Here is a 13,623-nt window from a genome sequence, read left to right as displayed (position 1 = left end):
TAACAATGGCAGAAGAGTAAACATCTAAAATCAACATTAAACTCACCCAGAAAGTTATATTCATGTTGCACAACTTTTCTGAAATGTTATGATTTATTTTCATGTTTAGTTGAAAAATGTAATTCAGTTTAAAAAAAATGTTTTGATCATGGCTGCAACGATTAGTCAATAAATCAATTAGTGGATTGAAAGACAATTAGTTGCCAATTATTTTGATAATGGAATAATTGTTTAACTAATTTCTTCAAGTAATAATTTCAACAATTTCTCCTTTAGCCTCTTGAATGTCGGGATTTTCTTTCTTATATGATTAATCCATTAACTGTGAAAATGCTAAACAGGTTCATATTAATTGATAATGAAAATCATAATGTGCACTTTGCGCACTGACAGAGGCTCCAGCGACGGGCGACACCCAGCGGCCAGGACAGAGAACTGCATGTGTACATAAATAACAATGGCAGAAGAGTAAACATCTAAAATCAACATTAAACTCACCCAGAAAGTTATATTCATGTAGCACAACTTTTCTGAAATGTTATGATTTATGTTCATGTTTATTTGAAAAATTAAATTCAGTTTAAAAAACAATTTTTGATTATAGCTGCAGTGATTAGTCGATAAATCAATCAGTCCATGAAAAGAAAATAAGTTGCCAACTATTTTGATAATCAATTAATTGTTTCAGTCATTTCTTCAAGCAATCATATCAACAATTTCTCCTTTTAGCTTCTTAAATGTGGGGATTTTCTTTGTTATTATGTTTTATCTGGACAGTTTTTAACATTTATAGTCAATAGTCTATTTACTGTGAAAATGATAAGCAGGTTCATATTAATTGATAATGAAAATCATAATGTGTACTTTGCGCACTGACAGAGGATCCGGCGATGGGCGACACCTAGTGGCCAGGACAGAGAACTGCATGTGTACAATAAATAACACTGGTAAACATTCAACTACATCAACATTAAACTTACCCAGAAAGTTATATTCTGGCAGCACAACTTTTCTGAAAAGTTTTGTTTGATGTTCATGTTTATTTAAAAAAAAAAAAAAAAAAGTTAAAATATATTTTTGATTACAGCTGTAACAATTATTTGATTTATTGATTAGTCAATGGCCAGAATATTAATTGGCACCTATTTTGACCATCGATTAATTGATTCAGTCACTTCTTGAAGGAGTGATGTCAACAACATCTCGTTGAAGCTTCTGAGAGAATCAAACCACATGAATCCCCATGAAACTTTCCCCGAATATCATTTTGTATTCAAAGTTCAGTTTTTTGTGCCATTTAAAGACAAAACAACCAACTTGAAGACATCAGTTTGGGCTCCGGAAATTTGTTATGAGCACATTTTTAATTTTTTGGGGCATTTTATAGGCTAAAGAATTAATTGATTAGTCATATAAACTGTCAGATTAATATTAATGGCTTGATAAAAAAAAAAAAAAAAACTGGGATAACATTTTTTAACGGTACATCACATGAAACTTCCCCATTTGATTACTGACATTCAGACACTTTTTTGTGTTACAAGTTTTAAAGTATTTTACGTTTAAAATATGCAAGTGGCAAAACCTGATATGTACTAATGTTCATAAATGCCAAAATATCCCAGAGAAACAAGGACCCTCACTCAACCCTGTACGTTCTTAAAATCAATATAAGGATTTATATTTGAACTCTGTTCATATTAATAAACCTTCTCACAGAGACACGTCATTAGATTGATGAATAACGGCACCCACACCTGAAACAAGAAAAACAGGAGAACTACAAAGATATATGACAAAACATTTATTAAATTAAAGTTCATAATCACTTTGGAACGTAACCAACATCGTCATCACAACCTCCCGAGAATTAACTTGGTACCGAAGCTTTTACAGACATTAAAGTATTTCCACCACCTCCTGTTGCTGCAGGTTAACTGCACCAACTCTCTCTCACTGAACATCACGGCGGATTAACAGAGAGTTACTGAAATCACTGGAAACATCCACATGATACCTCAGTGATCCTGGACTTTGTTTGCTGTGAAGATGCTTCACTGGTCTGAGAGGTTCACACTTTACAAAAGTGAACATTAATTAACACAATGTTAAAGCAGTAATAAGCATTAAGTAAGTTAACAAATGTCTCTAGTTAACATTGTTGAGGATGAATTTAAGGTAAATGATCTTTATAAACTATTAAATGAAGCAACATGAACACATTAATGCTTATTACTGGTTTTAACTCATTATAATTAATGCAGCCTTACTGTCAGGGTGTTACCACTACATTTAAATATTCCAAAGAAACTTTTAATAAATATTTCATTGATGATAAATGAAAAACTAACAAGATAATTGATTTTATTAGACTTGCCTTGTAGTTTATTCTAAAAATTCATGATATATATTCAGTATTCAATAAAAAAGGGATAATATTTGTCAAAAGTCGACGGCTTTCAGCTTCCTCTCCTCCTTCTCAGTGAGCGGCTGCTGGGAGAGGATCTTGTCGTGCAGCCGGTGGTGTTTTCCGATGCCCAGCCTGGGCAGGCCGCGGTTCAGCCCCTCCAGCAGCACGCAGGACTTACACAGAGCCTGACTGGAGATGTATCCACAGCGGTTACATGTTCCCTGCTGAGGCATCTTCACGCCCTCCCGCACTGACAGGTTCTCTCCTGAGTGGATGACGTCCATGATGGAGCTGGGCCTCACACTCTCCAGGTCCTTTAAAAAGGTCCTGGCGTAGCCTCGGTAGGCGTTGGGAGAATAGATACACTCAGTGGAAAAGTAGTCCAGTTTCTTAAAGTAAGCGTACAGAACGATCTCTTTCTCATATGCGTATTTGAGCGGCTTGCAGCGCGGCACGACCCCGTCGCCCTCGCTGGATGTGGAGATGGCGGTGCAGCGGCGAAGTCGAGCTATGTCCCCCCGCAAGACGTTCATCAAAACTGTCTCTGCTACGTCATCCGCATTGTGACCTGCGGACAAAAAAAACCCTTTAAATCAAATTCTAACAGTTTATTCTCTGACATCACACCAAAGGGCTTTCTGGATCTGGAGTTACCTGTACATATCTTGTCCACCTTGAGTATGATGGCTCCTCTGTCGAGCGCCTGCCTCCTGAACACTCCACAGAAGGTGCAGTTGTTTTTCAGTCCCACTTGCTTCACTATAGCATCCATCGTCCAGCCGTACAGCTCCTCGTATGACACGATCTTCAGCGGCAGCTCGTACTGCTGCTCATTCCTCTTTACGGTCTCCAAAGAGTCGTCTCTGTAACCAGTGATCCCCTCGTCCACCGACAGGAGCATCAGCTCGAGGCCGTAGTTGTACCGCTCGTTCAGGAGCTTCATCAAATGTGCGAGCACCGTGGAGTCTTTCCCACCGGAGGCAGCGATGCCGACCCTCTCCCCGTGATTGAAGAGCTTGGCTGACACGATCGTCTGATGCACCTCCTCCTCGAAGGCCCAGAAGAAGCACTCCTTACACAGCGAGTGGCCTGTTTTTGGACGCTTCAGAACGGCGCGCTTGTTCCCACAGCTGCTGCACAGGACAGGCATCGTGACTCTTCAAAGGAACAACATTAAGAAAATCGTCACACAAATGTTCCTGAACATTTTCATGTCACAGTCTTTGAAATAAATCAACCTGCAGAGCTTCATCTTGTTGTTGCAGGTGCCTCAATAGAACAGGAACCAGGTTCACGTGTCTATGGCTTTTACTCTTTCCTTTGCAAACACATTAAATATAAGTGATTTCACACTATAATTATATTAAACAGTCCCCTGGAATACAAATCAATCAATCAATCTAAAAATATGCTGCTTTGGCTCTGATGCAGTGTCACGATATCTGTCATCACATGCAATATTTTTCACAATATCGAACAGCTGTTGTTGCATCTTCAGGCTTCTATTATGAAAAGAAAATGCACACAGAGCTTTTGTGGAGGGGAAGGCAACACACGGCGGTACGTTATTTTATTATTTAAAAGTAAGGTTTGTGGAGAATGAAAGAAGTGAATCAACTTCTGAGTTTGTTTCTCATTATATTAATCAACAGAAAATACAAATAGAATAAAATAAATCACTTTGATTACGATAATATCATCTATTGCGATATTTGATCAAGCCTGCTCAGTGGTCTCACTCCCTGCAGCAACACTATCCAACAGGTAACACACCTCAGGTGAGAGCCTCTGAATTTGCAACTAAAGTAATCAAATAAATGTAGGAGTGGGAGAATAAAGTGGCAGAAAATGGAAATACTCAAGTAAAGACCATCTTAAGTACAGCACTTACACAATACCAAGATTTTAAATTTAACTGCAGGTGTATGTACAGTATATCAGTGATTCCAACTTATACTAAATTAACTTTTAACCATTAACCCATAATGCACTGCGCAGAAACGAAGGAGCTGTTTACAGTAAGGACAGCAGGTTAAGGAGGTAACTTGAACAAAACCAGTAATATTAGCAGACTGGTGTGTTTAAAGGCATGCCGAATGATGGAGTATAACACAATGACTCATAAAACATCTTTAATCATCGTCTAACAAGAATGTGCGAAGCACATTTAATTAATTGCCACTTTTGAAAATGAAATTCAGCAAGCGACACGAGAAGTGAGGTAGTCGAGTGGTCTTTATGGAATGAAGTTGATACAGACAACCACCGAAACTTAATATTTACAAGCACACGAACACTGGCAGTTAATAAGCTGACGGGTTCGACAACATTGTTAGCTATTATAACCAAAAACGATTTCAACAGAGGGTCAACATTAAACGTGTTTTCAGGGCTAGCTAGCCAAATTAAGCTAACTATGTAGCCACATTTATATCAAGAAACGCTTTCATACCAAGTCTTCCGGTGAGATGTCTGACGTGAGAACGTGAGGAGGAAGTTCACAGATTAAACCACTGCTAAATATTTACTTGTGTTACTTAAACAACTTAAATTTGACACAACTTGATATCGTCGCTAGCATGTTGTTTCATCATGTGTCGTTAGCCCCTCTTCCTCTCGGGACCGGAAGTGACGATATGTTGAGCCCCTGCAGCGCCCCCACTGGTCAGAGTTGGTCAGTGCACATGAAACTGTACTGTAGACTGCAAACACACATTATTTACTCAAAATATCTACTTTGACTTCATTTAAAACGCCTTATCTTAAAGGGTAACATTTGATTGGAGTTTAGGGACTTTTTAAAAAGACAATTCTCCTTTTTTATTCATTATAAACGCCAGAAAAAACTTGTATTCATTGTTTTTACTTGTTTTTGAAGTAGCATACTTTTAAAAGATTTTAAAGGATAACTCCATAAATCTTACCCATCAACATTTGTTTACAGGTCTTGGGGAGTGACACTGCATATGTGAAAATAAATACCCCTTGGGATGTCACTCTGTGGCTATGTTGCATTGTGGGTAATGTAATGGTAAAGGTTTTGGAAAGTGGTCGACAGTCAAGGTCGTTATGGAGAGATATCACCTTTGTTATTCCTCTTTTCTTCTTCCTTCATTACCAACAATGCAACGTAGCCACGGAGTAATATCACTGTCAGATTTATCAGACTACATGCAGCTTCTGGAGCCATAGAAAGGCCTGGAACTACTTTTTTCACATCTGCACTAGTTCTCCTCAAGACCTCTAAACACACTTGACTGAGTATGAGTAAAATTGGTGGAGTTCTCTTTTACACACATTTAGTTAACAACTCAACCTTCCTGACACCACTTGAATCCATCTGTGATGCAGCTCTAAGATGCTGGTGAGGTAAATCACACACCCGACTCAAACATAAGCAATAAGGATTTATTAGTTTGCTTCAAAGAATGTCTCTACTGCAGCAGCTGCAATAGATATCAAAATGCTGTTGGGTGTAAATGGAGGACAGAGGGTTTTGCTGCTGGGGGGGCGAGGCTGCTGAGGTCAGGGTTCAGGACAAGAAAGAGTCACAAGCTTAGTTGACGGGGTGAAAAGCACCCCTCTGATGCCACTGCATGTCTCTGATGCGCCGCACCGACTGGATCTGAGGAATCTGGGCTCCGAACTCTGCGTTGTCCTTATACTCCCCCTTTTCAAACAGGTACTGATAGCCTCTGTAGCCTGGATACTGGTAGCCCACCCAACTGGTGCACCAGGAGCACAGAGAGGGAGAACAGAGGAGAGACAGTCAGAGTGATTGTGAACATGTAGGAGTGATTTACGTCTGCAGGGTGGATGGACTCACGTGCCGCTCTGAACCCGAACGGAGGAGACCTTCTCCTGGTAGCCGTGTGCGTGAAAGCTGGGGACGTCGTCGTCTATGATTTCTATCTTCTTACCTGCAAAGCTGGGGTTTTCGTAAAGGACAATCTTGTGCTCCTGGCTGTCCTGAGAGAGGAGCGAAGCATTGAACCTCAGGGGGTGAACTGTTAACGGTGGGAGGACTGACGAGGAGATTAAGAATCTTGGCTTTCTTACCACTTTAATTGGGCGGAATGCAGCGATGATGTCACTGCGCCTGCTGTTGGTCCAGGAATCCCAGCGAGGATACTCCCCCTTCTCAAACACATACTGCTCCCCCTTACAGCTGGGCTGCTCGTATCCCACCCATCTGAGGAGAGACATGGAGGATGTGATTAATGGAGGACAGAAAACACTTTGATTTCCCTCCCTTCCATCCCAAACTCCCTCTGTCTCTGACTGCGCTCTGTAAGTGCTGCTCTAGTTGTCTGTCTGTCTCTGACCCACACTCACGGTCCACACAGCACCAGTATGGAGCCCACTTTCTCCACGCCTGCTTCCTGGAGGTTGTTACAGGGGCCAGTCAGCTCATGGCAGCGTCCCTGGAAGTTTTCCTGCTCATAGATAACCAGCTGTGTGCAGAGAGAAGAGGAGCAGATCTGTTTGTCCACCGTGTTGTTTTGGCTTCAACAGTGCACATGTGATGTCTGCAGGATGCGAGGAGAGCTCGTCGAAGGAGAAACTGTGATTGAACTCTGAACGTGTTGCATTTCTTCTCACCTTAAACGCACTGGCGCCGGGCTGCTGCTGCTTGGATGCAGGGTTCTGGTGGTCTGTGGCCATAGTGAACGGATCAGCACGAAGAAGCTGGAAAAACAACCAAGAAGGCAGAAAATTATAACGTCATCGTTTCTGAGAAATATCTACAGATGTGTGCGTGATTTATAAAGTTTACAGCAGGTCAAACTGCTGTTAATCCAGAAGATGTATTATTATTATTATCATACTGAACTGATGTAGACAAAAGAGCCTCTCCCTCCAAAACAGACTTCACATCCTCCTGAATACAGAATCACAGAAAATCTAAACTCTCAAATACGCAGAAAACAAACGCTGATGAAAAAATATATATAAACTTGATAAAATACAGCAAAGCGAACACGACCCTCTTACCAGTACCTGTCTGTGCCAGTGTGTTTGTGATGGCACGAGGAGCTCAATATATACGGGTCGCCCAGGGGTGGAAACTCTGCCAACAGTACCCGCGGCGTCCAAGCCGGCCTGCAGATCGGCCTGCCATAGGCCCAGCACGCTGAAATGTGGGGTCACCGTGTAGCCTCCCCCCACCCCGGCCTATCACACACCCACAAAGTTATTTCATTAGTTGTCAGTTTTGTGCAGCCAGTCATTGTTCAATATCCACATGATTCAGCACAAACAGTGCCAAGAGTCCCACACCTACAATGAGAGGCAGAGAGAGAGAGAAGGACTGTAAAAGACGGGTGTTACCGTGCCGGAGAGGCTCAATAACACAACCAACGCGCTGAATATTCACACAAAGTCAACGTTTGTTTAATATTTCCCTTCTAGAAAAGAAAAGTGAGGCTTCATGTTGAACGCTGTCTTCCTCCTGTTGGCACTGACAACGCTCAGTAAAGAAATAAAAAAACAATAAATCTCGTTGCTTTATTAGGTTAAATGGTCTCACATGTTAATAATCCTGCAGGAGGAGAATAATATCAGGTGCTACTGAATCAGAGTTTCTGTGTGAACATCAACAAACGTCTGTTTGTATGTTACCTGTGCTTCAGTTTTAGATATTAACATTTTAAATATTGATTTGTTCTTCTGTTGCTCTGAGCTCAGAGGGAGAGCATTGAGTTGTTTTAATACGTGCAAGATTACAAAGAAGTGATGATGATTGAATCTTTAATCTTGAAAAGTCTTTTTTTTTCTTTAAACTAGGTTTAAATTTAGGCAATAATCAGTGTGCATGACATTAACGTGGGATGTGTCAGATAAGATTAAGAGTTTTATAAAGGCAGATGTTTCATCCTCTGCTCAGTTCAGAGGAGAAACATCACAGCAAAGAGAAATTATAAGACAAATTAAATAAATATATAAATATATATATCAGTGTAAACTTCTTCCTTCTCCTGTTCAGACACGTCAGATTATACTTTGTAACGTGCTTTTCATCTCGTTATGCTTTATTATCGAAATAATTTAACTTTTTGTTTTTTGTTTTCACAATACATTTGCATTCATTCATTCATATAATGGAGAAAATATAATAAGAAATAATCATATTTATAAATACAAATGTAAAGATGTTTGCATTATATATGATGATTGAATATTGATTGTTCCAGAGTTGCTGCACAGCTGAGTGACAGCAGCAGATTAACTTCACATCAATCGTACAAACTGAACTAGTTGAACTGAAACATGCACAAAAATATTCTGATGAAGTTTCACACTGTTGGATTATCGTCAATATCAGACAGTCGGTCAGTTCTGCACAGATTAAATATGATTATAAATACATTTTAGAGTTCTGACTGCTGACAGGGTGAAATACGTCCAGAGACCAGTCTGAGTTTACAGACGTAGAAAGAAATAAGATTATTCAAAAGTGAAACAAGAGAGAGAAAATTAAACATAAATAAAAATGTAAACACAACAACAGAGTGATGTTTCACGATGCTGCAGGTAAAATGTTTCGTACAATAGAAAGAAAAAGAGGATCGATACAAAGAAATACCATCATGTAAAAATAGATACATGTGTAAAAATATGTGAAATAAACTACAACATCACATCATGACTTTGATGTTTACAGATATTTGCTTCAAACTATAAGAAAACTGTAATATTAGATAATAATTTACAGCAGATTGTAAACCAGAGTCAGTGCACAGTTTAATTGTTTGTCAGGATATGATTGAACATTAAACTTAAAATGTAACTGAGTGAATTGAATTATTGCACTGTTGAAATATAAATGTACATAGTATAAATAATATAGTTATTGTGACATCTATTGATCCGGACTGATGCTTGGATACTTGGAGACATGGAGAATAAATACAAAGAAATAAGAGTATGTACACAGAGTCGTATCGAAATGTATAATAATATGGTGAACTGAAATATAAATATATATATTAAATATAAATATGATATAATTCCACTGATACAGTGAGATTATAGTTGGTATCACACAGATTAAATATACTTATGAATAAATTATAGAGTCACAGCTGCTGACAGAGTCACAGTCAACATGAACAAAGAGAGGAAAGACAATTAAAAGAATATAATTAATATGTGCATTAAACTAAACTTCCTATATTACAAATATAGTTTATATGTGTTGCACTATAACGACAGTGTAGCTAATATAAAGTCTGATAGTTCAGCATCTCATCGTTGTCTTCTGTCCACAGGAGGCGCCAGAATGAATAAATATGAAGCTCCATGTTGCAGCTTTAAACACGTCGCTGCTCAAAGTGTTCATTATTTAACACAATGTGAACAGAATGGGCAGAGAGACACTGTGCAGGAGTTCAGTCTGTTAAAGGAAACGAGCAGGGCAACAATTTTGCATCGTAACGGTACAAAACAGCTGCCGTGTTTCAGGTCCGACACAGTTTACTGATTTATCAGAAACTGAAGGGACGACGGGACGTGAACATCTGGAGGCACATCGGGTCAAATTTCAAGATAAAACTACATGTTTGTTGACGTTAGCTAACGTTAGCATTCAACCACTTCCTAGCTAATATTACAGTTTGAGATCATTCAGTGGGTTTCTGCTCCAGGCTGGGAGTTCATTCACACCTCTTCTCCTGTATTGTGTAATGTTAGCAAGGAAGTGGTTGAATGCTAATGTTAGCCACCGTCTACAGGAAGCTAACGGCTTATTAAATATGTTGTTTTTAGCCTCACGTCTCTCCAGAGCTTCACTTTTCCTTGTTGTTTTTGTTGCTGGTCGAAGCAGCGAGCTGATAACGACGCGTCAGATTTTCTCTTTTTACACGAGATGAAACCTGAAACAGCGTTTGAGTTTCCCGCCCCGATCGTGATGTCAGAGGAGGATGTCTTCTCTTTAAGGGGAGAGTTTCACGTCATGTTCACACAATTATTTGTGCTCATCGGAAAAAACTTGATTTAAAATGTGTTAATTTTAACATTTGTTGAACATTTTTAAACTTCCCTTTTGACTGGAAGTTAATGAATAGATGAGACGCCTCTTTAGTTCAGGGTCGCTCTGACTTCAACAGGGAGGTTCTGTTTTCACCTGTGTCGGCTGTTTGTTGGTTTATTTTTTTATTCTTAACTAACTAACTAACTAACACTTCCTGTCAGAAACTTCCTACAGGTGGCTCTTAGCTATCTCACTTGTGGCACAAAAACAGGAAGTAGATCAACATTTTACCTCCATGTTTAAAACACTGAGATGAATATTGGATCCATGTTTGTTGTGTGTGTGTGTGTGATTTGGTTGGCGGAGGTATTTGATCTAAATTTGTCACTTCTGACGCCTTTTATCCTCCAGCTGAACGTCTGTGTGATACGAGGCGGTCGCTGCGTATCGATATGATTTCTATTGATCGCCTCTTTAATCATTTCTGTTTCCGTCTTCACGTTGTCACTGTACGTTAACGCTGGATGCCATAAAATGGAAAGTTTCATTCAGTGTATTTGCTCTTTATGTGAGCTGTTGTTCAGTTGTGGTCACACCCTGCTGGAAAAACCAGCATAGACCAGCACCAAAACACTGGTGACCAGCAGGACCAGCATGTGTTGTGTTTTGGTGCTGGTCTCTGCAGCAGGGCACTCTCCCTTCACATGTTCCTTAAGTGTTCATAATTTGCCAAAAAAGAGACGAAACACAGAATATACAGTTAAGTTTCTGTGTCTCATCGTGACGTCTTCAGGTTGATAATCGTGTGTTCTGCTACGTGACGGCCGACTGTGACACGAACAAACAGCGGAGGAGGTGAAAACATGAAATTAAACATTTTTATTTTAAATCTTGATTAGTCTACTGAAGGCCAGAGGAGGAAGAAGAAGCTTCTTCTAAAATCACAACATGTCAGGAGGGTGAAACGCACAGTGATGACTATGGGGGGGGGGCGCTCTGATTAGTATGACATCACTTCCGCCGCCTTGATGCAGATGTGCGTCCACATGTTCAGCTCAGCGCGCGACGTGCTGCTGAAGCTGCAGGAGGCTCTAACACAACACACACCTCCTCATCAGGAGCAGAAATGAAGCTGCGCCTCGTGTTTCCCACTTTGACTCACAAGGAGAACATCACCAACACACTCCGGGTCAAACATCTTTTTATTCGCCACTGAAACAAACATGGCACTCCTCTCTGGGCACAAGCAGCGTCTGCTGTGGTTAGGTTAAGGTGGAGGGTGGGCACAGGCCGGGGGGGAGGATGGGTGAGGGTGGGTGAGGATGGAGGGGGGTTTGTTGGGTGTGTGAGGATCCTGCTCAGCTGGCTCCAGCTGTGGCGGGCGGGGCGGGAGGTGCTGGGGCGGGGTCGGGATCGGGGCCCGGAGCCGGAGCTGGAGCCGGGTCAGGGACGATGAAACAGCCCCTCTTGTGCCACTGCATGTCCCGCACACGTCGGACTGACTGGATCTGAGGCGCCGGGGCCTCCCAGTCGTTCCAGTGCTTGAAGTCTCCTCTCTCGAAGATGAACTGGCGCCCCCTGTAGCCGGGGAACATGTAGCCGACCCATCTGGAGGGAGGAGACAGAAAACTGGGTCAGACTGAGTCCAGACATGCAGTTAGAGACGACTGACAGGAGGGTGTGTGGAGGAGCTTACGTTCCGTTCAGGGCCTTGATGCTCGCCACACGATCCTGGAAACCATGGCCCCACAAACTGGGAACATCGTCGTCCACTATCTCCATCTTCCTCCCAGTAAATCCAGGGTTCTCGTACAGGTGGAGCTTGTGATCAGCGCTGTCCTGCAAGAGGGGGGGACAGACACAGAGTCAGGAAACAGAACAGAGATATGTTTTGTGATTGAGCGTCGGTGTTGTGTGTCGAGGTCACCCACCACTTTGAGAGGCCTCAGAGACAGGAGGGAGTAGCTGCACTGACTGTTGGTCCAGGTGTCCCAGCGTGGGTACTCGCCCTTCTCCAGGATGAACTGCTCCCCTGTGAACCCGTGTCGGTCGTAACCCGCCCAGCTGAGAGGAAACACACGGAGATCAGACACCTTACCACCTGGTTTTTGTCTTGTGTCGGACAGGAAGTGGATGAAGACAGACCTCGACCAGCACAACAAACACATGGATCTAACTCACGGTCCCGACTCCACGATCACAGATCCGACCTTCTCCAGTCCCTTCTCCGTCACGTCTTTACACTCTGCAGAGAACTCCGCCTTACAGCCCTGGAAGTTCTCGAACTCGAACAGCACCACCTGGATGACACATGGAGCAGGAAGTCAGGAGGAGGAAGAGGGGGGAGGGGATTCAAACCTGCAGCATCACCTGCAGTCACGTCACTTCCAGGGTACCTTGTACGTGGCACCGGCTCCACCCTGGCTCTTCCCAGCAGCCAGCTGCTCCGGGGCGCTCTGCTGCTCCGACATCCTCCTGATCCACCGCTCCTCCACTTTGTGGCAGCAGCACACACACAGACAGAGCACCATCCATCAGGCGTGCACGGGTGGAGCACAGACAGACGCACACAGGAGGAGGAAACTCAGTGTCACAGTGCAGTTTCAAACTCACCCTTGAACAAGAGGATTGTGTTAATGTTGCTTTAAAAATGTGACAGAGAAGATAGAAACACTCATCGGTCCTGAATCTGGATCCATGACACCCAAAAAAATCCTCCAAACCTGCGTCTCCACTCGCTGCAGCACCACCTAACTCCTCCACCATTGCACTGGCCTTATGATTGCTCCCTGTGAGTCCAGAGTGGGGTTGTTACCTGGGTATGCCTGCTAGGAAGTGGTAGTGTCCCTCTTTGTCAGTGCCACTTGGTGTTTGGTGGGGTTGAGCCATTAGAGGGCAGGGACAGGGGGGGTATTTATGGTTTATTTCTGGCCACAACAGCAGAAAAGGGGGAGCTGTTGATACAGCAAGTCTGTCGCTCACATTGTGTCCGTCACGCTGCCTCTCAATAGGCAGCTGTGTTGGCACACGCCGCGCTGCCCGTCCGCCTGGCTGCCACCGAGCGCTGTGTGCGGGCACACGGAGAGAGAGCCAAGAGGATTCAGCAAACAGCCCTGCTCAGCACAAACACACACACACACACACACCGACACACACACACTCACACACACACACACACACACACACAGACACACACACACACAGACTACACCCAGTCTCGACCGAACCCAAACTTCCTGAC

At 42.5% G+C, this 13,623-nt stretch overlaps 3 protein-coding genes across 5 annotated transcripts; all 3 read right to left on the bottom strand.

Moving 5' to 3' along the window:
• Positions 1-1,789: 1,789 nt before the first annotated feature.
• On the bottom strand, positions 1,790-5,049 carry ctu1 (cytosolic thiouridylase subunit 1 homolog (S. pombe)). The gene is made up of 3 exons (XM_030416401.1): positions 4,863-5,049; positions 3,065-3,567; positions 1,790-2,978 (listed from the first exon to the last, which is right to left on the bottom strand). The coding sequence occupies exons 2-3, from the start codon at positions 3,558-3,560 to the stop codon at positions 2,443-2,445; spliced, it is 1,032 nt and encodes a 343-aa protein (XP_030272261.1). The 5' UTR covers positions 3,561-3,567; positions 4,863-5,049; the 3' UTR covers positions 1,790-2,442.
• An 805-nt stretch (positions 5,050-5,854) lies between these two features.
• crybb2 (crystallin, beta B2) lies at positions 5,855-7,464 on the bottom strand. 2 transcript variants are annotated; one of them, XM_030416431.1, is made up of 6 exons: positions 7,412-7,464; positions 7,013-7,099; positions 6,746-6,864; positions 6,470-6,602; positions 6,237-6,379; positions 5,855-6,135 (listed from the first exon to the last, which is right to left on the bottom strand). In XM_030416431.1, the coding sequence occupies exons 2-6, from the start codon at positions 7,073-7,075 to the stop codon at positions 5,967-5,969; spliced, it is 627 nt and encodes a 208-aa protein (XP_030272291.1). In that variant the 5' UTR covers positions 7,076-7,099; positions 7,412-7,464; the 3' UTR covers positions 5,855-5,966. The 2 variants fall into 2 exon arrangements, with proteins under 2 accessions (XP_030272291.1, XP_030272292.1); XM_030416432.1 differs by having other exon boundaries at positions 7,406-7,445.
• Positions 7,465-11,566: 4,102 nt separating this feature from the next.
• Positions 11,567-13,312, bottom strand: LOC115581380 (beta-crystallin B3-like). 2 transcript variants are annotated; one of them, XM_030416423.1, is made up of 6 exons: positions 13,198-13,312; positions 12,779-12,876; positions 12,564-12,682; positions 12,314-12,446; positions 12,079-12,221; positions 11,567-11,990 (listed from the first exon to the last, which is right to left on the bottom strand). In XM_030416423.1, exons 2-6 carry the CDS (start codon positions 12,851-12,853, stop codon positions 11,741-11,743), a joined length of 720 nt encoding a protein of 239 aa, XP_030272283.1. In that variant the 5' UTR covers positions 12,854-12,876; positions 13,198-13,312; the 3' UTR covers positions 11,567-11,740. The 2 variants fall into 2 exon arrangements, with proteins under 2 accessions (XP_030272283.1, XP_030272282.1); XM_030416422.1 differs by having other exon boundaries at positions 13,106-13,261.
• Positions 13,313-13,623: the final 311 nt, after the last annotated feature.

The sequence above is a fragment of the Sparus aurata genome, chromosome 5 (assembly GCF_900880675.1).
Source record: "Sparus aurata chromosome 5, fSpaAur1.1, whole genome shotgun sequence".
NCBI lineage: Eukaryota > Metazoa > Chordata > Actinopteri > Spariformes > Sparidae > Sparus > Sparus aurata.
The sequence above is the reverse complement of the archived record's forward strand: the minus strand, read 5'-3'. Positions and strand labels throughout refer to the sequence as shown.